We start from the raw sequence: 27,624 nt of genomic DNA on the forward strand, positions 1-27,624 counted from the left end.
GCCAGATCCCTTCCCAGACCCCTGAGCCGGCAAGCAGGGGTTTCCCAGACCTCGTGGGCCTGGGGAGCTCACGTCTGCCCCAGCCGGGTTGGCAAACCTGTCCGCAGGCCCGGCTCCTTCTCCCCTCGCGGTGCCCACGGCTGCCCCCAGCCTCTAGCAGACCTGCGGCCTCGTTGTCTACCTCACCCAATGGCTGATCTCTCCAGGCTCTCTCCAAGATTCCCCATCCCCGGCCTCCTCCCGGACCTAGAGCCAGCTCAGGCTCCCAGGGTTGTTAGTCTAGGCTCAGACCGGGGCCTCCCAAGTTCCTGGCCTCCAGCCCCGGGGTCGGGGTGTGGGGGGGGCCCAGTTCCTTCTGCCCGGGCGGGCACTCGGTCCACAGAGCCGCACGCGCCCCGGCCAGGCTGGTGAGACCTCCACGTCCAGGGGGTCCAGGGCGAGGCCCCCAGGGGGCCGGGTGAGCGGTGGGCGGGTGAAGGAGCAGCTCCTGCCCGGTGCCCTCGAAGCCACGCTCCGACCCCGGCGGGGGCGACGCCGCGCGCGGACCCCTCGCGCTCCCGCCCACCCCGGGCCGCAGCGCCGCGCGGGGGTGGACGGGGCGGGGCGCCGCCCTCCCCTCCCCCGGGGTGGGACCACCGCGGGCCGCCCCGCGCGTCGGGTTACACCCCGCCTCCCTCCCCCGCGCGGGGTCGGCCCGGACCTCAGCCAGGGACCTCGGTCGGGACCTCAGCCGGGGACGATGCGGGCGGCGGGCAGCCGGCGCGGGGCGGCGTGGACGCGGGCGCTGCGGGCGCTGCTGCTGCCGCTGCTGCTGGCGGGGCCGGGGCGCGGGCTGGGCCTCCGTGGGCTCTTCCCCTTCGGGCCCGGCCACGGGGACCGGGAGCTGGCGGCGGGGGACGATGTGGTCTCCCCGGCCCTGGATCTGCGGGGCCCCGGGCTCCGCTTTTACGACGACTCGGACGTCGCCTCGGTCTACGTGAGTCTGGCCGCGGTGGGGCGCGGGGAGGCCGGGCGGGGAGGATGCGGGGCGCCGGGGACCGGGCTGGGGTGGACGCGGGGCGCCGGGGGTTCGAGGCGCCGGGCGGGGAGGGCGCGGGGAAGCCGGGGACCGGGATGGGGCGGACGCGGGGCGCGAGGGCCTCCGCGCTGCCTTGCCGTCGGTGCCCGGGAGTGGGGCCCGCGCGCGGGGTCTGCGCCGCTCCGTGCGCCCCGCTGGGATCCCGGGGCTCCGTGCGGCCCCTCCCCGGCGGCCCGCGCTTCTTGGTCCGGCAGCTCCCTTCGGGGACCCGGGTGCCTCGCTCCGGGGGCGCGGAGCCCCGGCGGGACAAGGACGGTCAAGGACGGTCCAGCCCGGCCCGCGCGCGGCGTGGGGCCCGGGTCCGCGCGGGCAGCGGCTCTGCCCTCGCTGGCGCAGCTCCGAGTCCCGAGGTCACGGCCGAGGGCGCCGGGCGCCCCGGGCCCAGCTTCCCGCGGCCAGGCGAGTGTCACCCCGGGGGGGGGGGGCCGGAGGAGGAGCGGCTGGGCCGGCCCGGGCCGGGTCCCGCGGGGCCGCCGTCCGCCCTCCCTCCCTCTCCAGCCCGCACCATGTGGATCTAATAGAGAGCGGCGCATTCCAGAAGTGGGGGCCGCGGGGGGGCGTCCCGCTCCGGCCCGCAGCCTGGGTCCCCGCCGCGTGGAGCCCGCCCGGGCGGGCGCAGCGCCCCTCTCCCGGCGGCAGGAGCCGGCGAGGTGTCTGCGGGACCCCCGGGCACGGGCCTGGGTCTGCCGGGTACCCGGCAGGGGGGACCCTGGCGTTTCGGGAAACCCACCGCGGAGAGCCCGGATCGCAGTCTTGGGAGTGCAGCCTCTCCAAGCCAGTCGTTCTCAGGCTGTGACGGGCGGCCGGGCGGTGACCCGCGAGGCCCAGGCCTCCCCACACCGAGATGTGGCTGTGCCTGTCACCCTCACTCTGTCCCACGGATATAGTGGAGCAGCTGCAGGACACACGCGTGACACACACACCACACATGCGTGACACGTACGTGTGTCTGTCACACAAGGATCTCAGAACCCAGCGGCCACGCATTAAGCCAGACATCAGATGGATTTGCCAAAATGCAAAGCAAGCACTTCTCTCCCTGGAGATTGTTGGGTTTGAAAAAGACAATTATGTTCATGAAAAATAATGTCACCGAGGTGAGTGTGTAATGGGCCCGCTGTGTGAATGGTATATACATTGAAGTGTTTCTCAGCTTCAATTTCTCATGTGACAGATACTGGATGAGGTGAGCTGTGTAATACTCATGGAGGGAGGGTGCTGGCGGTCATACTTATGAACCAGCCCAGGCAGAAACGTGGTAGAATGCCAGGCTCGAGCAGAAAAGCCAAGCAAGAGTGTGAGGTCCTGAGTTCAAGCCCCAGTACTTGTGTGTGTGCGTGCTCATGTGCACACACACACACACACACACACACGACACCAGTATAATGGGGTTCTAAAACCAACACGTTGCTGAGCTTCTGATGGAATGGGATCACACACAGAGTCCTTGCAGGCTGGGTGTGACAGGAGGAGGGTATTTTTGGGAAAGGGTACTGTGGGAAGGGCAGGGGCCATCTTGGTTACCAGACCCCTGTGAGCCCTCAGGCTCCCTGTGTGGTAAGGTCTGACTCGGCTCTGGGATGAGCTGCTTATTCCCACCACCAGGCTCTTCTTCCCACCCTGGAGCTTTCCCATGAGTCCTGCTGCTGCTGAGCGAATACACTCAGAGCTCCCTGGGTGAGGGTTGCAAAACTAATAAAGTTATGCAGAGCCATAAAAAACATTTCCTTCCTGTGCGCAAAAGGTCTTCATCTCAGCTGGACCCTGCCGGCTCTCTCCCGCTGATGGGACTGACGGGTAGGTCTGAGGAGGAATTCCTCGATGCTGGCTTTATTGCAGAGCCAATCATTTGTCTTTGATTCATAAAACTGGAAAAAATGAACTCGTTATTGTTTAATGGGGAGATAAAAATCCTTCACGCCATGGAAAATGAAAAGGATATCCTTGATAACAAAAGGATGTATACATCTCACACACCCACATGCACACTTGTGCACACATGCACACACACCTCTAGTAGTTCACTTGGAGCAGCACCACACAGACAGGCAGGAAGCTTACCAGCTGAGGTTGTCCTGGGTGGTCATTCCCTGAGCTAGGACTCTGGAGGGGTGGGGGTAGAGAAGCAGGGGTGAAGTTCCATGCTCCATGCCCTGTTCACCAAGCCTGAGCCTCGCCTCAGCTTCTGGTGGAGACCGCGGAGGAAGGGGTGCCTGCTTCCCACGTGCCCAGCGGTGGCTGGTGGAACCCAGGATTCAGGACACAATATTCCTTTCCAGTGGGGGCTGGGAGGTAATTGGTGAACCATATTGGCTGACTTACAGATGAAGTCAAGTCAAATCACTTCATGACTCTCAGAATCTTCATCGAATTTTTGTTTAGAAAAGGAAGAGGCTTGACAAAATTATCTGCAACACCCATTTTATCTTGGACCTTAATATTTTTAATAAATTATTTTGAAATCTTGGATCTTATTTTTTTTTTATTAAATGACCCCAATACTAAGTACATTTACTTTTTTTTTTTTTTTTTTGCCAGTCCTGGGCTTGAACTCAGGGCCTGGGCATTGTCCATGAACTTCTTTTATGCTTGAGCCACAGTACCACTTCCAGCTTTTTCTGTGTATATGGTCCTGAGGCATCGAACCCAGGGCTTCATGAATATGAGGCAAGCACTCTGCCACTGAACCACATTCCCAGCCCAGTACATTTACTTTTTTGGGACTTTTTAGTGTTAAGATTATTCATTCCATAGATATTTGACTCATTTTTTAAAAAGTGTACCAACTCAAAGTTTTGGCTGTAGAGATTGGAAATAAGCGGCATGTTTCTTCCCTTCAGAGCATATATATATGCCCATAGAATAATATGGGATAAGATAGTAGTCCAGTAATCACACGGAGCCATCGGGGCTCTGAAATGGAAGTTCAGGATGGGGACTTTGGAGCCTGCAGAAATTCCCCCCCCCCAAATATGTTAGCAGGGGTAAAGGATGGTAGAGGTCAGTTCTGGGAAGGGCAGGAGGCTGGAGTGAGGATCAGAGCTGCAGGTGAGACCCTCTCACACATGAGGAATAGGAGCGGAGCCACACCGCAGAGCCCGGGTAGAACTGGCGGTGCGGTGCCTTCTAGCTCCTTCCCAGCCTCCATCTGTGCTTTCTGAAATCCATTCCCTTGCCGGTACATCTGCCCAGCCTCTCACTGGCTCTCATGCTGTGGTTTGTCTCCCTCAATGCAAGCCCCAGCCATGGGCCTTCTATCTGTGTGGACTGTGCTGTGGGTCTTGGTGTGCCACAGGCTGGCTCCCCACAGCTGCCCACCCTGCTGCCAGATCTCTTGTAGCCTCTCCTGGCAGAAACAGAAGGCATGGAGTGCTGAGCTTTTCCACTATAACTTATACATTCAATTAAGATATTGCTAATACCAAGCTCCCATTTGCACAATAAAGCCCTGATTTCTGCACCCCAGTTGCTAAGAAGACACAGTATTCTCTAGAGCTTGCCAAAAGGAACAGCTTCCTTCTTTCCTTCCCTCCCTGTCTTCCTGACAGGGAGCGCTCTTTGGTGGAATGCCAGTAGTTAAAATGTGAAGTTCCACTGGCCAGGCATACTAGTAGGTGTCTGTAATCCCAGCACTCAGGAAGTGGAGGCAGGAGGATTGAAAGTGTGAGGCCAGCTTGGGCTACATTGCAAGCTGCTGTCTGAAAAACAACATGAAAGTAAAGACTTCCAACCATCTTCCAATGTCGAAAATTCATCTAGTTACTGGAGAGACAGCACAGGTAGCTGCCTTGATCCTGTGTCCAGCAAAAGAATTCAGACAAGACACGAAAGTTTCTTAGGATAGGAGAATGTCAGGTGTGGGCACTCAGCCCCAAGTGCTACAGGAAGAGACGCTATGCAGGGTAGAGAGAGAAGGGGGTTTTAAGAGGCCTAGGGTCAAAGGAAGATATCAGTTTAATGTATCTCTAGCCAGCTTAGGGAACGTTCAGGAGCTGGTTGTAGATAGTGGAGGAATTGGGTGGGGGACAAAAGGTCTGTAACTGAGTCTCAGCTGCAGGTGCGGCCTGGCTGGTCTTTATCTCAGTTCTGGTTGTAAAGCCTCATCGCCTAAGGGGAGCGAGCTAATTCCCCAGGGATGATTCGATCTCCTGGGGTGGGGGCGGGGAGGGGATCTTCCCTAAGGGACGTGGCCTGGCTGTGAGACTCTGCTGCTCCTTCGAGGGAGTTTCTGCCTGAGCGTACTGTCCGTAACCCTTAGTCCTTTCTTTCCTGGCCCTGGGTGATTGATTTCAGAGTGACCCCTGGAGGGAATGATTTGGAGCAGAGACAAATAGAGGCTGGGATGCTAATTAGCGTTTTTCCTGCTTTAGTTAAGTCGTGAATACCAGAAAAGTCAGCGCCTTTCAGAAAAAAAAAAGGTTGACGTACTTGTTTGGAGAACGCTCTCCATAGATGGAAAGCGAGTCACCTCTAGCCGGAGAACGCCAGCATTCGCCTTTGGCGTCTGAGGATTTACTGAGATCACCTGGGAGAATTTCCTGTCCCTGGATTCAGCTGACCAGGCTGAGGTCACCTGAGTCAGAAGCTGTGCCGTGTGTGTGTGTGTGTGTGTGTGTGTGTGTGTGTGTGTGTGTGTGCGTGCGCGTGTGCGCGTGTGTGTGTGCGTGTGCATGAACTCAGGACATCAAGGCTGGTACTTTACCAGTTGAGCCACAGCTACACTTCTGGGTTTTTCGTGGTTACGTGGACTTTCCTGCCTAAGTTAGCTTCAAAGTGTGATCCGCAGATCTCAGCCTCGTGGGTAGCTAGAATTACCTCGTTCAGTGCACAGTCAGCACAGGCCTGGCTGGATTAAACTAAAAACAATAGCAAACCCCTTCATAAGCCAAACCAAACAGCCCTAGTGAAAGACACCCCTCCTCTCATCCACTGTGTATGTTTGTTGCTTTCCCATTCCTTTTCCTAAATTATTTTACCTTTTACCACAAGTCCTCGCAGCCTCCTATCCAGAGTAGAAGTTCCATTGTCTTCTCAGTACAGCTATTTGCATGCCTAAAACCAACTAGTTTCTGGTTTGTACCTCTTGTGCCTTTCTGGATGTTTTTCCCCCTGGTCCCTGCTGCTTTTTGCCGTGGGACTGCTGCTGGACTCTTGGAAGCCACAAAGATGTTTTTGTCTTACTTCCAGTGCGTTTGTATGTAAGGACAGTGAGGACAAAATGAAGCCAATGGCGGTGTGTAAAGCATCTGCATTTAGACTTACTTTCTCCGGAGATCCTGGCAGTCTGTAGCTTACTTGGAAGGGGGGTGGGAGGGAAGGAGGGAGACAGGAAGTGCCTTTTAAAATGGGAACGCCCATCCATTCTAAGTTTGTAGCTCAGGCCCCCTCTTTGTCAGTTGGTGAAAACAATCATAAGTGCTTCCAGCTGTTTACCACGAGTGGCCCATTCCCCCCCCAGGCTTTTGTGATATAATTGACTTGAGCTGCTTGAATGAAAAGCCAGATTGTTGCTGTGTGCTAGGGTGAGTGGGTAGATGAGGGGCAGTAATGTAGGAGCTCACTGGTGAACTTTGGTAATGAGCTCTTCCTCAGTGTGAAGTGATACTGACAGCAGGATTCCAGGGCCAGAGCTGCAGCCCTGGAAAGAGATGGGGTGACATCTAGGGAAACGGATTTGTCCCCTCTGCCTTAAAGAATTAAAAGTGACAGGGCTGGGAAGGTGGCTCAGTGGTAGAGTGCTTGCCTTGCATGCATAAGACCCTGGGTTCGAATCCTCAGCACCACATAAGCAGAAAAAGCCGGAAGTCTAGCTGTGGCTCAAGTAGTAGAGCACTAGCCTTGAGCTGAAGAGCTGAGGGACAGTGCTTGGGCCCCAGAGTTCAGGCCCCACAACACCCCCCCCCCCCCCCCACACACAAAGAATTAAAAGTGACGAAGGTAAACTGAGTAAATTTATTTGAAAGTGAAAGTCATGAAAGAAAGTAGTGAGACACGAGGATCTGGAGTCCACTGACCTCCTCCCCTTATAGTTAGGCTGCTGCCACCTGAGCCCAGGGCTGTGAACTCATTGCTCCATGGCTTGTGCATGTGCAAATGCCATTCTCTTCATTGGTTGAGCGGCACTTAGGGAATTATGGGAAGAAACGTTTCAGTGGGGACTCAAGGCATTGTGGGAAGAAGCTGCATTTGTGCAGAAGCCCCCGGGCACTATGGGAACAAAAGGCACTGTGTTGGAATCTTGTTACCAACTGGGCTTGATGCCTATCACTTTTTTTTTTTTGTTGGTTGTGGGGCTTGAACTCTGGGCCTGGGCGCTGTCCCTCAACTCTTCAGCTCAAGGTGAGCGCTCTACCACTTGAGCCACAGCACCACTCTGGTTTTCTGGTGATTCATTGGAGAGAAGAGTCTCACCAACTTTCCTGTCTGGTCTGGCTTTGAACCAGAATCCTCAGATCTCAGCCTCCTGAGTAGCTAGGATTACAGGCATGAGCCACTGGTGCTGGCTATCACTTTTTTTTTCGGTCGGTTGTGGAGCCTTAACTCTGGCCCTAGTCACTGTCCCTCAGCTCTTCAGCTCAAGGCTAGTGCCCTACCACTTGAGCCATAGCACCACTTCCAGCTTTTTCTGCTTATGTGGTGCTGAGGAATTGAACCCAGGGCCTCGTGCATGCAAGGCAAGAACTCTACCACTGAGCTACCTTCCCAGCCCTGACTATCACTTTTTATCCCTACCTAGCTAACCAGTTCCCTTTCTCAGATGCTTTGTGATGAGTAAATTTCTACTCCTACTGCAAAGTCAACAAAATTTCATGGAGGCAATATTTGGTTAGCTTAATAATAAATTACAGTGTTAGCATAGCAATCATTGTTACTGTAATATAGCAATATCATTACAATAATTATATCAATAACTATCATTATTTCTCTCAGTAATTCAGATGGGTTTTCTCAGGTTTTGCATTGTGTTTCCCAAGGAGCTTGCTGGTGGCGTTGGGAATCAGGGCACTGGGCTGAGTCTTGATAGCACTCAGAGAAGGGCTGGCCTCAGCTGAGAAGAGGGGGAGGGGAATGGGACAGGGGAGGGGTGGGAACGGACACGGTTAAATAGGAACCTACCATGCAGAGTCTGAAGAATTGTAAGCCATCTAAACATTTTTTCCAGCATGTGTAAAAGCTGAACTCTATTTTTTTTCCCCCTACTCCAGTTTTTCATTCATCAGCATTCCTACCAGAACTGAAGTCTGGTCTCCTAACCCAGATCTTTTTTTCTTTTTAAAATTAGCACAGACATGGGAAAGGGAATACTGGGAATTGCTGCACAGTGCTTTTGTTTAATCTTTTTTTTTTTCTCTGACTGCAGGGCACTGTTGGGTAGCCTCAAGGCTCTGCAACAGTTGATTAACTTTAATGATCAGGTGTGTTTCGGCTAGCACCTCCAGCACAGAACCAGCTGGCCCAGTGCAAGGGGGTGGGGAGGGGGAGGGAGGGGGGAAGGGCAGGGCAGGGATGCAGCCCCACTGCCCTATTTTTGCTTTTGTTGCTTTGTACTTTTAGTGTCGTGCCCCCAAATTTTGTTGCTAAGAACCACACCAAGAAGCTCTCCCCAAACATTGTCTCTTAGGGGTTTTAGGGTTTCATCTTTTCCATTTAAGTCTTTAGTCAGGTTCAGTTTTGTGAGTCCTGTAGGCCAGGGGTCCACGTTCATTCCTTTACAGCCAGTCTTGCACGCTGTTTATTGAGAAGACGGTACCATCACTTCCTCACGGTCCGGCTAGTGTCGGATGCTAGCCGGCTGCGAACGTTGTTTCGCTCTGGGAACCCAGTGTAGCCCATGCTCTGCCAGCTTCTCACAGTGGACAGATCTCTATGTCTCAGAATCCCCCCTCCACCCTAAATGTGTACACTTCTCAAGTACACCTCCTCAAAGCTGGAGAAAAAAGACAAAGTCAAGGGCCATGCCTCAAAGATACCTCGCCTGCCGGCGTGAGTTTTGGCTCATCTGTTAAAACCATTGGTAAACTTTCAATCATATTTGTTCTCTGTTTGTAAAAATTGACCTTCCTTTTGTCTTTGTCTAAGACTGGACTCAAACTCACTATCTGACTCTCTTGCTGAACTTCTATTATGGAAAAAATTCAAATATTAGAAGTAGAATGGAATAATGAACTCCCCATCACACAGCTTGAACAAGTATTAACTTGTGACCAGTAACATTTCGTTTATCCCCAATTAGATTATCTTTAAGCAATTCCCAGACATTTTATTTCATTGTTAATATATCAGAGTGTATCTCAAAAAAGCCTCTTTTTAAAAAACAGAACAGCAAGATTGTGATCTTATCAAAATGTAATTCCTAATAGCAGTCAGCATACAAATAGTTTCATAAAACTTTAAATTTTTTAAATAAAAGTGATGTACAGAGGGGTTTCAGTTACATAAGTCAGGTAATGAATATGTTTCTTTTTGTTTGTTAGTTTGTTTTTGTTTTTGTGCCAGTCCTAGGGCTTGAACTCAGGGTCTGGGTGCTGTCCCTGAGCTTTTCTGCTCAAGGTTAGTCCTCTACCATTTTAGCCACAGGTTTACTTCTTCTGGCTTTTTTGGTGGTTAATTGGGGATAAGAGGCTCACACACTTTCCTGCCAGGTTGGTTTTGAACTGTGATCCTCAGATCTCAGCCTCCTGCGTAGCTAGGATGACAGGCATGAGCCACCAGTATCTATCTCATAAAACATTTTATCTTGCTTTTCAGTTAATTGATTTAAATCAGAGTCTAGTCAAAACCCAAAAACAATGTCTGGTGTATATGTTTCTTCTTAAAGACTTTTTACCTGTTTATTCATTTACTTTTGATATGGGGTCTTACTGTGAAATCAGTCTTTCTGCCTCAGCCCTTCCTTGTGCTGGGATTATAGGCCTGTGCCTCTGCATGTGGCTCTTCTCAGGACTCTTAAAACTTTTTACATGTATAGATTCCCATTACCAGAAAATCAGCCCAGCTCTCTCCCCTCTCCTCGTGTCTGATGAGGGAGAAAGTGACAAGGAAGTCTATTAGGGAAGTTCATGTCAAGTCTAGCCACTCACTCCTATAGTTCAGATACAGAACCAGGAAGAGAAAAGATATAAAGAGATAAGAAGCCGTGTGGCTGAGAAAGATGCACGAAGCAGCTGAAATGCAGAAGTTCAGGAGCCTGAGGTTTAAACAGACAAAGGAAGGCGTGGAGGCCGGAGGAGACGGGTGTGTGGTGGTGCTGCCTGGTCACTGTCTCAGTTCTGGATCCCCTGGGAACCCTTCTCTTCATCTGAGGGGTTGTTCTGGTTCCCAAGAGGCTGCTCTCCCTCCTCAGGTGCAGTCTGGTCATTACAGGTAATGGTCCTCTCTGCCCCGGGCCAATCCTGCAAAGCTGGTTCCTCGGGGAGTGTCAGCCCAAGGTGATTGCTAGTGATGGTGGAGGGAACGGCTTGGAGCAAGAGGAGAGGTGCCAAGCTCTTCTCCTGCTTTAGTTCGTGTGTGGGGCCCAGGAAGGAGTCGGTGCTTTCTAGTAAAAACCTGTTATAAATAAAGACAGCAGGAACCTGTGAAGAATTCTTATCTCCAGGTCTGACCCTCAGGGCCAAGGTTGGTCACCTGTGAGCCAGCAGCTTTCATTAGAGAGCAGTGGTTTGGTTTTCCTCAGAGACCTTCTGGTCTCGTTTTCTGTGATGTGTCTCTGCTGTCTTCTGTTTTGTCTGTTGGTTTTTTTTCTTTGAATCCATGGAGTCCTTGAAGAATTTTCCATTTTAGAAGGGCACTGGTGGCTCATGTCTATAATCCTAGCTGCTCAGGAACCTGAGATCTGAAGATCACAATTCAATCAGACAAGGCAGGAAAGTCTGTGAGGTTCTTATCTCCAATTAACTGCTACAAAAGCCAGACGTGGTAGGGTACCAGCGTGCGTGCGACACATGCACACTTCCATTTTAAATTTTGAGTAGCCTCTTTGCTTGAGACTATTGCTTATCACCTTCCCCTTTCCCCCCTTAGAATCTATTTATTAAAGAAGTATGGTCCTTTAGAATGTCTCCTCTTGTACTTTGGATCTTGCTGATTGCCTCTGATGATGACATTTAACCGGTTCTTGGGTCTCTGGTATTTCCTGCAGAATCAGACTCCAGTTCCTGTAGAAACACTGTAGCCTCTGGGTTTTTGGAGTGCAGCGTGGCAGTAGTTTAGAGCCCCAGGGTCCCCTGGAAGCCTCGGCCTCACAGATTATGTCACATGTCCAGAACAGCCTAGGTACACAGGCGGAGCCCTCATTGAACACTCCTGTCCTGCCTGCTGACCCAGAGTCTGGAGGGGTGGCGTCAGGATCACGTAAGCTGCAAGCTGCGGCAGGGACAGAGGCGGGCAGACTGGCTGGCCCTGCACATGAGGAGGAAGGAAGTAGGAGGGGGAGACAGATGCCTTACAGCTGGGAGGAATGGGGAGTGGTGGGGGCCAGTCCTGGGGGCAAGGGCAGCCAGCTGAGGGTAACAAGGGTGTGATGCTAGCAGGATCAGAGGTAGGATACACAGGAAAAACTAAGGGGCTCCTAGGTTTTGGGGATTACACTGGCCCTGCAGATGGCTGCAGGGACCCCTGAGGGAAGGAATGTGGAGGGGAGGGGTGTTTTGTACCTAATGTGAGGAGACACTGCTCACGGAGTCTGTCCTTCACTGAAGCAGTTCATGGGGAAGAAGCATGAGGTTGGGAATGGGTGTAGCCTCCGCGGTGCACATCACACTGGGATTCCCTCCCTCCTTCCCTCCCACAATGATGCTGATGAGGGCTCCTGAGCCGCCTCTGTCTGGAGCTTTTGCAGCTTCAGGATCCTTGCATAGAACTTGACTTCCAGGCCAGAATTCCTCATGAAAATAGCAACCGTCTGGCGCCCGGATTCCTAGCAATAAAAGACACCAGGAGTGTTTTCAGAATTCTTGGGCTGATTTAAATTTCACTTGGAAACAGTGTTTTCTTTTTAAGACCGAGCTGTCTGGATGTGGCTCATGTGTGATCGCGGGCCACTGCCAACTTGTGGGGGTTTGAGAAAGTGAGGGCCGCCGTTCCCGACCTCCTGCCCGGCCCTGGGAGGCATTTGTGCTCAGAGGTTGGCATGTTGTAGGGAGCACTTGCCTGATTCCTTTCTTTTCTCTTGTCAGTATGTTCTAGAAAAGTTTTGCTGGTGCTAGCGGATGATGGGAAATTGAGGAGTTTCCCTAGAATTTTCTATTAAATGCTGGCAATTCTCCTAGAACATGGTAAACTGTCAGTAATTATTATTATTCTAATCCATTCTACTAGTCACAACAGTCCCATGAAGATTTTCTTCTTCCTCTTCTTTTCCTTTCTTCTCATATCTCAGGGCCTGACACTTGCTAGAAAGACACTCTACCACTGAACCATGAATCTAGGCCTTTTTTTTTTTTTTTTTTTTGCAATGGTTGTTTTTGAGACAGGGACTTGTTTCTTGCTCAGGCACATACCTGGACTGTGATTCGCCTATATTAGCTTATAGCTGTTGTGTGGATGACAGGCACACTACCACATCCAGCTTTTCCTACTGAGATGGTGTGTTGTGGAATTTTCCGTGGGGCTTAAACTCTGGGCCTGAGCACTGTCCCTCAGTTCTTAAGCTTAAGGCTAGCGCCACTTATGGCTTGAGCCACAGCGCCACTTCCAGCTTTTTCTGCTTATTGGTGCTGAGAAATTGAACCTAGGGCCTCACGCATGCAAGGCAAGCACTCTACCACTGAGCCACCTTCCCAGCCCAATCTTGGTCTCTTAAGTTATAGTCTACAATTACAGATATAAACCACCAGTACCAGCCAGATTTACTTCTTGGTACATTATTTATCATCATCTGTTAGTGTCTTCTACCCCTCTTCTGAACGGTGAGCTCCTTGAAGCCAGGGACTAGCTCTTCCCCCCATTGTGCTCACAGCCCTTCACACAGCCCCAGCGTGGAGTGATTATTCCATATGTTCACTAAGTGTGCAAGGCTTTAATAATGACTTATATATTGGGCACTGGTGGCTCACACCTGTAATCCTAGTGACTCAGGAGCCTGAGATCTGAGGATCATGGTTTGAAGCCAGCCTGGGCAGGAAAGTCCATGAAACTCTTAGTTCCAATTAACAACAACAACAACAAAAAGCCTGAAGTTGAGCTGTGACTCAAGTGGTAGAGTGCTAGCCTTGAACAAAAAAAGTTCAGGGACAATAAGGCTCTGAGTTCAAGCCCCAGGACTGGCACCACCCCCCCCCCCCCAAAAAAAAAAAAAACCCAACTTATGTTTGGAGACTGTTGTCAGTTAAAAACATATCATCTGGCCGGGCGCTGTCTGGTGGCTCACGCCTGTAATCCTAGCTACTCAGGAGGCTGAGATCTGAGGATCCCGGTTCAAAGCCAGCCCGGGCAGGAAAGACCGTGAGACTCCTATCTCCAATAAACCACCAGAAAACCAGAAGTGGCGCTATAGCTAAAGTGGTAGAGTGCTCGCCTTGAGCTGAATAGCTGAGGGACAGCGCCCAGGCCCAGAGTTCAAGCCCCACGACCGACAAAAAAAAAAAAAAAATATAATCTGGGACACTGCCCACATCCTGGTGACTGGCACCTGTCAGTCATATGTTATGGTTCTTGCCCTGTGCGGGGTCTGCCACCCATCTTACCTGGAGGAGGAAAGCTGGCTTTGCCATTCAGGCTTATTGCCCGTCCCAAATTTTACTTGGTGTGAGTATGCATTGCAGTTCTGAGAGTGGGGTTCACCCCACCAGGCGGGGCAGGGAGGGGGTCCTCTCCATGGTCCCTCTAACCACATTTGGTTTCCTCCAGGTCACTACCAATGGCATCATTGCCATGAGTGAACCACCAGCCAAGGAGTCCCACCCCGGCCTCTTCCCGCCCACCTTCGGCATGATCGCTCCCTTCCTGGCCGACTTGGACACCACCGACGGCCTGGGGAAGGTGTACTACCGCGAGGACCAATCCCCCTCTGCCACTCAGCTGGCGGCCGAGTATGTCCACAAGGGGTTCCCACATAGCTCTTTCCAGCCCACGAGTGTGGTGGTCGTTACATGGGAATCTGTAGCCCCCTACCAAGAGCCGAGCCCTGCCGGGGAACGCCAGGTGAGTGTTCAGGGAGAGGGTGCTTCTGATGCACTGGCCTCACACTTTAAATACTTACCCAAGTGTGAGTGTGGTTGAACATGTTGAGACAGATTCTGAGGGCGAGAATTCCCTAAGTTCCATAAGATCTATCTGGAGCTTCTATCTATATAATTATAATTAATTATTATTATTATTTTTTGTGGTTGTGGGGCTTGAACTCAGAGGCTGGGCACTGTCCCCTGAGCTCCTTTGCTCCAAGCTAACATTCTACCACTTTGAGCCATAGCTCTACTTCCAGTTTTTGAGTGGTCACTTGGAGATAAAAGAGTCTCACAGGGACTTTTCTGTCCAGGCTGGCTTTGAACTGTGGTCCTCAGATCTCAGTCTCCTGAGTAGCTAGGCTTATGGGCATGAGCCACCGGTGTCCAGCTTGGTTAACTTTAAGTTCAGAGTTATTCAGAACATATTCACTATTAACTAGGACATTTCATGTTGATAATAATCCTAGGACAGTTCAGCATGGTCGTAAAATAGTGGATTCTTTTGGAATAAAGTGGGAACTTTATTCACTGTTCTTAGTGAATGGCATGTTTTAAGATGGGTGTGTTGCTGGGAAATGAATTTTCCCTTCTTTCCACAGAGAAACACATTCCAGGCTGCCCTGGCCTCCTCCAATTCCAGCTCCTATGCCATTTTCCTTTATCCCGAAGAAGGTCTGCAGTTCTTCACAACCTTCTCGAAGAAGGACGAGAAACAAGTGCCTGCCATGGTTGCGTTCAGTAAAGGCTTAGTGGGGTTCATTTGGAAGAGCGACGGACCATATAACATATTTGCTGATGATCAAGAATCCATTGAAAATTTGGCCAAGTATGCTTTCTTCATTCTTTGTACATGTTCCCCTGAGAAAAAATAATATTTTACCAAGGAAGATGTAGTAGGCATTGTAAATCTTTACCTAAAAATATCTTTATGGATTTAAATTGGTATATAGTTTTATATGCAGTATTTTTATTTTTTGTAAGCTGAAAAGAATATACTCAGCATGAAAAGGTAGCAAGTGTACTTTTTATATACACCATTTAAAACTGTTTCTATGGGCTGGGAAGGTGGCTCAATGGTAGAGTGCTAGTCTTGCATGCATGAGGCCCGGTTTGATTCCTCAGCACCACATAAGCAGAAAATGCCGGAAGTGGCGTTGTGCCTCAAGTGGTAGAGTGCTTGAGCTGAAGAGCTGAGGGACAGCGCCCAGGCCCAGAGTTCAGGCCCCACAACCACCACCACCACCACCACCACCAACAACAAAAAACCAACTATTTCTAAACTGGTGACATCCAGAGAACTGAAGGTTTAGTCAAACTGGTCTCCTGACAGGAACTGAAGCCTGATAAAACCATTTTTGCCCACACTGACAGAGCATCATTATGTTCTTAGACTTGAGGGAAAGCCCAGACTGGTTTTTTTAAAAATATAATTCAAATATTTCCTTTCCCATTATTGTTAGAAAAACAAAGAACAAAGCTCCCATCTTCATTCCATATAGTCACATCTAGCCTAAAATTCTCCTGTCTGTCCCTTTGTTCTGTGTTGGTAAATGCTTACCGACTGGCTTTGAGTGTGAAAAAGCATTTGCCAAGTTCAAGTTCTTGATGTCAGTGAAGTGTTCAAAAGAAGATTAATTACTACATACATTCTCACCAGTGAGATGCGGATGCTTAAATAAGCCCAGGAACACAGAAATGAGTAAAATAATTAGGAGTCAGTCATGGGGCTTAAACTCCGCGCTGTCTCTGAGCTCTTCTGCTCAAGGCTAGCGCTCTACCATTTTGAGCCACAGCTCCACTTTTGGTTTTCTGGTGGTTAATTGGCAATAAGAGTCTCATGGAGGGGCTGGGAAGTTGGCTCAGTGGTAGAGCGCTTGCCTTGCATGCTCGAGGCCCTGGGTTCGATTCCTCAGCACCACATAAGCAAAAAGAAAAAAGCCGGAAGTGGCGCTGTGGCTCAAGTGGTAGAGTGCTAGCCTTGAGCTGAAGAGCTGAGGGACAGTGCCCAGGCCCAGAGTTCAGGCCCCACGACCGGACCCCCAAAAAAAAAAAATAAAAAAGAGTCTCATGGACTTTCCTGCCCGGGCTAGCTTTGAACTGTGAGCCTCAGATCTCAGCCTCCTGAGTAGCTAGGATGACAGACGTGAGCCACTAGCACTGGCTAGGATTTAAGTGTTGAATAGTTACTTTTCCCATGCAGCACATGGGGTGGTCTGCATGGGGGTTTCATAGTGTAGGGACATGGCTTCCAGTGTTGGCCGCTGGTGGAGGAGTCCTGTCAGCCCTGGCCCCTCTGCCCCTGCAGGTGGCTGTTGGGAGGGCCCCTGGACGGGGGACTTCTCAACCTCCCACCATGCTGTGGATTTCTGGCCACCTATCTAGCAGGCTCTTCCTGCAGCCACCATCAACCCAAATAGCGTTCCAAGGTTGCTTTGATCACTGGGACATTCTAATGGTTTTAGGAGCTCTGTGTTAGTGTGGGAAACACGAGTGAGATCTTAGCTCAATCCAGGTCAAGCACATAGCCAGCAATAAGTATCTAGACCGAGTAGCAAGTCTTACCCATGTTCTGGGTGTTCATGAGCTCTGATAGATGATGAGTTTTGCTGCTGTTAGGTGTATCTGGGTTGATCTTTCCAGAGCCCCTGGTGTCTGCGCTCTGGGATGACCAGAGGGCCATTGTCTCCCTGTGTTCCAGCCCCTGTTGGCTGTGTTGGGTTCACCTCTGCTCAGGGCTTCTCCCGCTTGGTTCTGAGGGGCTGGCTCGTTTTCAAGAAACCTTCTTTGCCTTTAGGAGCAGCAACTCTGGGCTTCAGGGTGTGTGGGTGTTTGAGATCGGGAGTGCGGCCACAGCCAGTGGTGTGGTGCCTGCAGACTCGAACCTGGGACCGGACGACGGCACAGAGTATGTGGATGAGGATGAAGAGTACATCATAGTGACCCCATCTCTGGGTCTGGAGGACATGAGCACATCTTCCTTTCTCTACGAGACTCTACAGAGGGGGGGTGCTGGCTCTCACAGTGTGCCTAGCGTCCTCTCCTCAGGCCATGAGGCAACCCAGAGGCCTCCACGCTCCCCCGTGGAGAGGGCCAGGACCAGATCCTTCCAGTTGCCCGTGGAGAGGTTTCCCCAGCAACATGTCATTGATGTGGATGAAGTCGAGGAAACAGGCGTTGGTAAGATGCGGAGGCTACAGCTGGGTTTCTGGGGAGCAGGGTTGCTGCTGGGGCGTAGGTCTGTGCATGGCAGGGTGAAGAGCGAGACCTGGGCCAGGAGAAGCGGAGCACCCAGAGCCATGGGCACGCCCCACAGGGTCGGCACCCAGACCTGTGGCTGGACACTGGAAAAAGCACATCCTCGTTTAAGACCGCCCACCTTCCGTTCTGTCTGTTTCAAAGAGAAACATGCCTTGAGAGTTCCTTGGAGAGTCAGGTTTTCTTGTTTGTGACTTCTGAGTGGGAAATGTGTTCGTCCACCTGCACAAACATTTTAGCCAAGCTCCTTCTGCGGCTTGGCGTGACATTGGCTCCCTCTTGGTTCTGGAATTGCAATGGATGATTCTTTTTCCTTCCAGCACCAGTGGGTTGCACAGTTGATTTGTGAAGATCACAAAATTCAAAACAAGCAGATCCTCTTTTTTTTTTTTTTGTATAGTTTTACAGTGTAATGTCTTCTAGGCAGCTGTAGTAGTTGAGGGACTTTTACTTTTTGGAGTACATTTTGAGGAAATGTACAGATAGTCTGAGCATGCTTTGATTTCTCTCACTAGAGATACTCAGACTAATCTGTGTTCATTTTTTTCCCCTTTCTCGAGGCTGAAATGTAATCTCCTGAGATTCCAATGCAAGGCTGGTTCAAGCTTTTAAACTTCATTGCCTCTGCTAAGAAGCCTTGTCTGTCCCACACTCCTCACTCATCTTGGTTCTCTTCGCCTGTTCTGTGCCTCACACCAGTAGTCAGACATGTTTGTTCTTAATGAGTTTCCCAGCCTTGGGCAAGCTGAGCTGCATGCTGGCAGGAGTGCATTGTGTGTGCTGGCATGCATGCTGGCCTGTGTGTATGTGCATATTGATGGGAGTACATGCTGGCTGGTGTGCATTGTGTGTGCTGGCTGGTGTGTATTGTGTGTACTGGCTGGGGTGCATGTTGGCTGGTGTGCATTGTGTGTGCTGGCTGGTATGCATTGTATGTACTGGCTGGAGTGCATGCTGGCTGGTGTGCATTGTGTGTGCTGGTTGGTGTGCATTGTGTGAGCTGGCAGGAGTGCATGCTGGCCAGTGTGTATTGTGTGTGCTGGCTAGAGTGCATTGTACATGCTGGCCAGTGTGTATTGTGCATGCTGGCAGGAGTACATGTTGGGCAGTGTGTATTGTGTGTGCTGGCTGGAGTACATTGTGTGTTCTGGCAGGAGTGCATGCTGGCCAGTGTGCATTGTGCATGCTGGCAGGAGTGCATGCTGGCTGGTGTGTATTGTGTGTACTGGCTGGTGTGTATTGTGTGTGCTGGCTGGTGTGTATTGTATGGACTGGCTGGAGTGCATGCTGGCTGGCAGGCTTACTGACTTCTGAGGCTCAGGAACAGACAAGTTGCATTCAATGCCAGGACAAGGTCCTGGGCTCCTACCTCAGCCCCCTGTATGCTCTGCCCCAGTTCCCCAGTGTGGAATATGCTTTCTGTAGATATTTAGAGTTTTGAGTCTTGTCCGATTACTGCCCTTGCTAGATATCTCTGAGCTTCTCTTTTCTGAAACCACTGCATTTAAGTGTGACTGTGGACAGCCCTCCTGAAACTTGAGGCTGTATACCACTGTCTACCTCTGGAAAAAGCCTACATTTGTACCCGAAGTGTGTCTGTATCAGATGTTCTTCTCTCCCTCCAATCAAGTTATTTATGTGTTCGTTGGAAAGGCCAGCAGCACATTCTTAGTGTTTGCACAGTTGTCCTCAGCTCTGTAGGCCATTGCTCACCCATGGAGAGAGAGCTGGGCTTCCCAACGTGTGTTGTGTGTGCTCAGCCTGGGACCCCTCCCCGCCCAGCATGCAGGCCCAAGGCGTTTCCAGGGGCTCACATTTGCATTTATTTCCACACGTCACAGCCAGTTATAAGTAGATCATCATCCTCTCTGTGCATTTGAACTTTAGCCCAAATTCATTTGTTCTAGCTCGTTGAAGTTAATGGGCTGCTTCACGATTCTAGTAAAGTATATGTGGGAGGTGAAACGTTAACCTGAGGAGAGATTCCTTCTGATTCTTTTGTCAAAGGGTTTTAGACTGGGTGTAATGGAGGAGTTCTTCCTGACCAGCTTTTGCACATCAGAGATTCTGAATTATTCCCATGGGGAAAGAGAGGTTTTTGAAAATTTGTATATATAGACACAGATGGTTAAAGTGTCTTTGTGTGTGTGTGTGTGTGTGTGTGTGTGTGTGTGTGTGTGTATGTGTGTGAGACAGTATTAGTACTTGAACTCATGCCCTCTGACTCTTGCTTGGCTTGGCTTTTTTACTTAAGGTTGTCGCTCTACTACTTAAGCCATAGCTCTACTTCCAGCTTTGTACTGATTAAGAGTCTCATGGATATTTCAGCCTGGGCTGGCTTTGAACCTCATTCCTCAGATCTCAATTTTCTGAGTACCTAGGGTTACAAGGATGAACCACTTAGTGCCACTCTCCAAATGGCTCTTTCTTCTTTTTCTCTTTTTTTTTTTGGGGGGGGGGGTTTGCTTTTCCTGGGGCTTGAACTCAGAGTCTAGGTGCTGTCCCTGGGCTTTTGTGCTCAAGGCTAATTCTCTACAACTTTGAGCTACAGGTTTTTTTTGATGGCTCATTGGAGAAAAGAATCTTACGAACTTTTCCTGCCCAGGCTAGCTTTGAACCAGGATCCTCAGATCTCAGTCTCTTGAGTAGTTAGGATTACAGGGGTGAGCTGCCAGTGCCCGGCCCAAATTGAATTTCAAAATTATACATCTATTTAACTAAGCATAAAGAGTGCACAGGACCCCACTGGTGTGCAGCTGGCCCTCCTAGCCTCACGACTGGCCATCATGGAAGGTTGATTGGGTAGCACCAAGTTCACAGACTGTGGCTGGGTTGAATAGGTCTCCTACGGTTTCTCAGCTCCTTGGAGACCTGTGGCTTGAGGAATGGAGCCACCCCATTCCCCACACAGTAGACTTTGAGCGTCCAGGTGGGCATGAGTCCTGGGAATGGAGACGCATGGGATGTCGCCTGAGAGGCGCGGAGAGCACTGATGGGCTGCTGTCTTCTCCCGACAGTGTTCAGCTACAACACGGATACCCGGCAGACCTGTGCCAACAACAGACACCAGTGCGCCGTGCAGGCTGAGTGCAGGGACTTCGCCACCGGCTTCTGCTGCCGCTGTGTGGCGGGCTACACGGGCAACGGCCGCCAGTGCGTCGCAGAAGGTAACTGGCCTCTGGGTGGGCAGCGTCTCCCTCCCTGGGCTGCTGCTTCATCTCCAGCACCTCAGAGGCCCCAGACAATGACAGAGGTGGAAATAGTGGGTGGTGGAGCTGGAGCAGGATGGGTCCTGCCCCATGTTACTGGTCACACTGCGTCTTTGTCCTTGGAGTCTCTCGAGTGGTTTCTTCTGAGATAGAGTCTTTGGGGTCCAGGTTGGCCTCAGGGATGAGGGAGTCTCTCCAGTTCTGCTCAAAGACTTGTTTTATTTTTTTAGAGGTATTGGGGTTTGATCTCCAGACTTTGTGCTTGCTAGGCTAGGCAGGTGCTCTACCAGTTGAGCCATGTCTCCAGCCCTTTTTGCATCTGTTTTTATTTTTCAGGTAGGATTCTTGCTTTTTTTTTGGTGGTTGTTCCCTGGGCTTTTAATTGCATTCCTCCCACTTAGGCCTCTGAGTAGTTGGAATAGCAGGCATATGCCACCATTTCTATCTTGTTCATTGAGATGAAAGTATCTGGAGTTGCAGGTTTATGCCACCATTTGAGATGGGGTGTCGGTAACCAACTTATATGTTTCCCAGGTTAACCTCAAACTTTAATTTTCTTGATGAAGATGGGATTACAGATGTGAGATACCACAGCACCTAGCCCAGACCTCTTTTTTTTTTTTTTTGGCAGTCATGGGGTTTGAACTCAGGGCTTGAGCGCTGTCCCTGAGACTCTCTGTACTCAAGGCTAGTTCTCTACCACTTGAGCCACAGCGCCACTTCTGGCTTTTCCTGAGTAGTTTTATTGATGAAGATAGTCTCAGGACTTTTCTGCTGGGGGTTGGCTTCGAACTGCAATCCTCAGATCTCAGCCTCATACCTAATTCTTTTCATGGTTGCTTAATCTGACAGGGCCACTGGTGTCGACCAGAGTTTATAAGGGTGCAGTTTTAACCACTCCCCCCCCCCCCCCCCCCCCCAGCCCGTTCCTCCTTCCTGTGCTCCAGAAACCATAGCGAGGCTATAGCACTGGAAGTGTGTCTCAGTTAATCTATAGAGTGCTAAACTCATTGTGGGGCCAGAGCCCGAGGGACCTGTATGACGGCTGAGGTCAGCCCCCATTGGGACCAGCCAGACCTGGTGCTCCCAGAGGATCATGGGAACTCACTCTGTGTGACACGAGAGGGTTTAATAATAGGTCACTCAGTGTGACCCCTGTGGCATAGATCAGAATTCAAACAAAAACTACAGAATGCACCATAGTGGGCCTTTGACTCTTCTCATATCACATTCTACCTCTTGAGCCACAGCTCTCCTTCTGGCCTAATTGGAGATAAGAATGTCACGGTCTTTCCTTCCTGGGGCTGGCTTTGAACCATGGTCCACAGATCTCAGCCTCTCCCGAGTAGCGAGGATTACTGGTGTGAGCTGCTGGTACCTGGCTAGTTCCTGTTTTAACTTGGGAAAAAGCAAAAGAAAAAAGTCTTTTGGGGGTAATAAAGTGAGGCTTTAAAAATATTACCTTTGGCAACAGAAGAAAATGTAGTGTATTTTTTCAGATTAATTTTGGAGGATACTTTTAACTTCTTTCAAGTGATTTCTTTTTTATTTTTATTTTGGTCCGGTTGTGGGGCCTGAACTCTGGGCCTGGGCACTGTCCCTCAGCTCTTCAGCTCAAGGCTAGCGCTCTGCCCCTTGAGCCACAGCACCACTTCTGGCTTTTTTTCCCCTGCTTATGTGGTGTTGAGGAATTGAACCCAGGGCCTCATGCATACAAGGCAAATACTCTACCATTGAGCCACCTTCCCAGCCCCTGAACACTTACTTTTAAAAAGTCACCCCATGAACTGTGTTCCCGGCACATATCAGCTGAGAATGTCCAGCAGCTGTTTGACTGCAAGCTGAGCGTGACAAATCTTGATGTTATGTATGCACCCTGTAATAGATTAATAGTTTTGGGTTTAAATGCTTGTAGGAATCTTGCTACTTGAAAGTTTTATTTATTTATTTATTTCTAGCTCAGGGTTTGGTGGAAACATTTTGCTAGGTTTCCTGAACTTGGCTTTCTGGCTTGTTTGTGCAGTTGTTCTTGGGATGCATTCCTACATTCTTTTCCTATTAGCTGGACGGCTTTTCCCAGGGCTGCTGCAATAGAACGTGTGCTCAGCCACTCTGGGTCACGAGTGTCCTGGCTGCTCTGTGTGCTGTCAGGCACACTGAGCACAGCAGAAAAACGGAGATGGCTTGCAAGTACAGGCCCATCAAAGATTCTTCAATTTTGTGTGTGTCTGTATTACTGAGGTTCACAAACCTCAGTAAATGGGGTCCACCCCCCACCCATTGCTAGGCAGGTGCCGTACCACTTGAGCTGTATTTCCAAGCTCTTCCTGCTTTCACTAATTTTTGCATCTGTGCCTCATGCAGCCTGAGTTGCTGCACAGCTGAGATGTTAAGTGCACATCACCGCACCCCGCTTTGATTGCCCTCTGCCAGCCCTGAACCACAGTCCTCCTGGTCTTTGCAGGCAGGGCGTGATCAGCCCCTGTTTCTGACTATGCGGTAACATTGAGTCTACAAAGAGAATGGTCAGGAAGCCATGAGTCCTGCGGTCTCACGGCTCTGTCCGGGAGGCCACGCTTACCTAATGGTTGTGTTTCAGGTTCTCCGCAGCGTGTCAACGGTAAGGTGAAGGGAAGGATCTTCGTGGGCAGCAGCCAGGTGCCCGTGGTTTTCGAGAACACTGACCTCCACTCCTACGTGGTGATGAACCAGGGACGTTCCTACACTGCCATCAGCACAATCCCCCACACCGTGGGCTACTCCCTGCTGCCCCTGGCGCCCATCGGAGGCATCATCGGCTGGATGTTTGCCGTGGAGCAGGACAGCTTCAAGAATGGCTTCAGCATCACTGGTAGGTAACGCGTGCACAATGAGGTTAATGGGCCGTGCAGGCAGTGGAACAGGGGCTGGGCCGGCCTGGGAGCAGATGGAGCCAGAATTCTGTCTGCAGAAGTATTCTCAGAAGCAGACAGAAGGACCTCTTGTTCTTCCCTGGACTAAGTGACCAGGTTAACTGTACACATCACCAGCTGGGTGCTGGGTGGGGGCTCAGGCCCATCATCCTAGCAACTCAGGAGGGTGAGATCTGAGGATCTCGATTTGAAAATAATCTGGGCAGGAAAGTCTGTGAGATTTATCTCCAGTCAGTCACCAAAATGTCAGGGGTGGAGGTGTGGCTCAAGTGGTAGAGCACTAGCCTTGAGTAAAAAAGCTCAGGGACAGCTCTCACTCCCTAAACACTCACACACATGCACGCACACACACATCATTAACTGGGACCACCTGGGGAGGGTTTTGACCCAGGAACAAGCATTTTTCGGTGGGGATCTAGATGTCTCCATGGATTCCGGAAAGCCCACGAGTCATGAGTGGATGCTGTCGAGTACCTATGGAACACTGTGATCCTGCGTCTGTCAGGAGGGGTGCTGGCCGGGCAGAAGGGTGACCCACCATCTTGCTTTCCAGGGGGCGAATTCACCCGCCAGGCAGAGGTGACCTTCGTGGGGCACCCAGGAAAGCTGGTCATCAAGCAGCAGTTCAGTGGAGTGGACGAGCATGGGCACCTGACCATTAACACAGAGCTGGAGGGCCGTGTGCCCGAGATCCCGACCGGCTCCACCGTGCAAATCGAGCCCTACACGGAGCTCTACCACTACTCCAGCTCAGGTGAGTGCCTGCGCGCCAGCGATGAATTCAGTTACTTTACCAGTCATGTTACACACACACACACACACACTTATATGTAGGGTGTAACTCTTTTTTTTTTTTATGTTGCTGAGCATTTTTTTTTTTATTGTAAAGATACTATACAGAGGGTTACAGTTACATGAGTGAGGTAATGAGTACACTTCCTCTTGAACATTGTTACCCCCTCCATTGTTTTCCCCCTACCATCCCCTCCCTCCCTCCCTTCCCTGAGGTTCTTTTTTTTTTTTTTTTTTGATTGTGATTAAGTGATTACATAATTTCAAAGTCACAAGTTCATTCTAACTTTCCTGGAGCAAATTGTCTATCACAGTCTGTAATATATAACAGTGTTCACATGTTATATACCATATTTGTGATCAGCAGCATGGGGATATTTAGTAGTGGTTCAACCAGATGAGCGGGAGTTCTTTGTTTCTTAAGTCCTGTTAGTTTTGTCATATCACCTAACTTTTTGGATTTAGCATCCACTTATCAGGGAGACCATGTACCATTTGTCTCTTCGTTCTTGGCTTACCTCGCTCAACATGATTCCTTCTAGCTCCATCCATTTCCCTGCAAATGCCATTATTTTGTCATTTCTAATGGCTGCATAATATTCCATTGTGTATAGATACCACAATTTTTGGATCCATTCATCTGTGGTGGGGCATCTAGGTTGTTTCCATATCCTAGCTATTGCGAACAGTGCTGCAATAAACATGGAGGTGCACGTGTCCTTGTATATTGGTTCCTGTTGTTCAGGGTAGATGCCTAGAAGTGGTATGACTGGGTCGTAAGGGAGGTCAATCTTTAGCTTTCTAAGGACCCTCCAGACTGCTTTCCAAAGTGGTTGTATAAGTGTACATTCCCACCAGCAGTGTAATAGGGTTCCTCTTTCTCCACATCCCCTCTAGCATTTGTCGTTGGCTGATTTGTGGATGTGGGACATTCTGACTGGGGTAAGGTGGTATCTCAGGGTTGTCTTTATTTGCATTTCCTTCACCACCAGGGATGATGAACATTTCCTCGTGTGTTTCTTTGCCATTTTTATTTCTTCATTTGAGAAGTCCCTCTTTAGTTCCCTTGCCCATTTAGTAATTGGTTTGTTAGGTTTGGGAGGGATTAGTTTCTTGAGTTCCCTGTATATACAGGATGTTAACCCCTTGTCTGATATATTGCTGGTAAATATTTTTTCCCAATTAGTTGGTTGTCTTTCTAGCTTAGTTGCGATAGATTTAGCTGTGCAGAAGCTTTTTATTTTAAGGTAGTCCCATTTGTCGAGTCTCTCTCCAACTTGTTGTGACCCTGGGACTCTGTTCAGGAAGTTCCTTCCTGTGCCTATTAGTTCAAGTGTCTCTCTTACTCTGTCCTGCAGTAGTTTCAGAGATTCAGGTTTAATGTTAAGGTCTTTAATCCATTTTGAGTTGATGTTGGTGCATGGTGATAGGCTGGGGTCCACTTTTAGTTTTCTGCATGTGGCTGCCCAGTTTTCCCAGCACCAGCGGTTGAAGAGGCTATGTTTCTTCCATTGTATGTCTTTGGCTCCTTTGTCGAATATCAGCTGGCTGTAGGCCTGTGGATTTATTTCTGGATCTTCTATTCTGTTCCATTGGTCTTCGGGTCTGTTTTTGTGGGGTGTAACTCTTTTTGACTATTGGAAAGTAAGTTGCATTCTTTTAACCTGACACTTCAGCCCCTAAACACGTCCTGTGTTGTTGATAGAGCAAATGCATTCTCTAATATGCTTATATTGTAGTTTTAAAAATCAGGAAATGTATTATTGATTGATACAGTGCAATTACATAATCTACTGTTCAGAGTTGTTTTTAACTGAAATTGCAATCAGACTGCATTGTTGAATCTTTACCTTTCTGTTAACGTCAATTTGTGTGTATTCCTTAGTTCCCGTGAGTGGCCTTGGAAAAATACATCAGTCCAGTTCTACTGGTGTGAACGATTCTTCTGTTCCTTAAGGCTGAGATTGTTTCATGTTTTCCCTCTCACAATGACCTGGACTGTTTATCACAAATCTTGACCAAATATCTGACTTTTCTAAGAAATAGGTAGTGAGTCGAACAGTTTGAAGGCTTCAAACATTCTGAAGGCTGCTGTCAGATGCTGTCAGACTCCAGCCATGTTGGTATCTGTGGCCAGGGCAGCCTGCTTGAGTCCTCGTTGGGGAAGGGCCTTGTGCTCAGCCTGTGGCCAGGCAGCCTGGCCGTCAGCAGGAGGGCGCTGCATGGCAGGCAGCACACTGTGAATTTCTGTTTCTCCTCTGCTTTGCCGAGTCCAGGCATACAAAGAGGCCTTCATGTGTTGAGGAAGCGGAGGGCTTGGTCACATGGTCAGACTGCAGCTCTCCTGAGCGAGCTGCTTGTCTTTCCTCCTCTGCCTAGCATTGCTCATGATGCTATAGAGTGGTCGTTCCAAAACTGGCTGCTAACACCCATTGCATTTCTTGTGTTCCTTTTCCTTTTTGGTGGTACTGCCAGGCGGACACTCCCTCGGCCCCCATCTTTCACAGGTTATTTTCCTGGTGGGATCCCGTCAGACCTGCACAGCCTGGGCTGTCAGCTCCTCCTTGTGCTTCCCTTAGTCTCTGGGGAAGACAGGCATGCACCCCAGCCCCCAGCTGTGGGTTGGAGAACAGAGTTTTGTTGTTGTTGTTTGAGTTATCTGTGAACCATGATTCCTGCCCTGATCTCCACTTGATGCCCAAAGTTCCCCGATGGGTAGCACAAAGAGATGTAGGAGACAAAAGGACATGGATTCCAACACCAACACATTGTCTTCCTTAAGCTGTCCTCCGGACCATCCTAGGGTTGGTGATGAGCAGGGACTGCCCTGGGCAGAGCTCCATCACCATGTCTCCATCGCCTGGCTCCCTCCTGTCTTCCAGTGATCACATCGTCCTCTACCCGCGAGTACACGGTGACGGCGCCGGGGCAGGACAGCGCTGCGCCTGCGCGTACCCACACCTACCAGTGGCGCCAGACCATCACCTTCCAAGAGTGCCCGCATGACCGCGATACGCAGCCTGCCCTGCCCAGCACCCAGCAGCTCTCGGTGGACAGTGTGTTCGTGCTCTACAACCAGGAGGAGAGGATCCTGCGCTATGCCCTCAGCAACTCCATTGGGCCTGTGAGGGGTGAGGAGGATGGGGCACTGGCCGGCATGGTGCCAGCGCTCTCAGACACCCATCCCTCCCTATCCCCCCCATCCTTCTCCCCTC

At 50.3% G+C, this 27,624-nt stretch overlaps 1 protein-coding gene across 1 annotated transcript in view; it reads left to right on the top strand.

Annotated features, from left to right (window-relative positions):
• The first annotated feature begins 739 nt into the window (after nucleotides 1-739).
• The window catches only part of Nid1 (nidogen 1), a 51,761-nt gene continuing 24,876 nt past the window's right edge, over nucleotides 740-27,624 (top strand). The window contains exons 1-8 of the mRNA XM_042686132.1: nucleotides 740-976; nucleotides 13,925-14,218; nucleotides 14,841-15,067; nucleotides 17,036-17,418; nucleotides 20,514-20,663; nucleotides 23,305-23,556; nucleotides 24,171-24,371; nucleotides 27,292-27,540. Coding sequence (XP_042542066.1) covers nucleotides 740-976; nucleotides 13,925-14,218; nucleotides 14,841-15,067; nucleotides 17,036-17,418; nucleotides 20,514-20,663; nucleotides 23,305-23,556; nucleotides 24,171-24,371; nucleotides 27,292-27,540 — 1,993 coding nt within the window. The remainder of the gene's footprint in view (nucleotides 977-13,924; nucleotides 14,219-14,840; nucleotides 15,068-17,035; nucleotides 17,419-20,513; nucleotides 20,664-23,304; nucleotides 23,557-24,170; nucleotides 24,372-27,291; nucleotides 27,541-27,624) is intronic.

This window comes from Dipodomys spectabilis, unplaced genomic scaffold, assembly GCF_019054845.1.
Source record: "Dipodomys spectabilis isolate Male_0828 unplaced genomic scaffold, ASM1905484v1 ptg000096l, whole genome shotgun sequence".
Lineage (NCBI taxonomy): Eukaryota > Metazoa > Chordata > Mammalia > Rodentia > Heteromyidae > Dipodomys > Dipodomys spectabilis.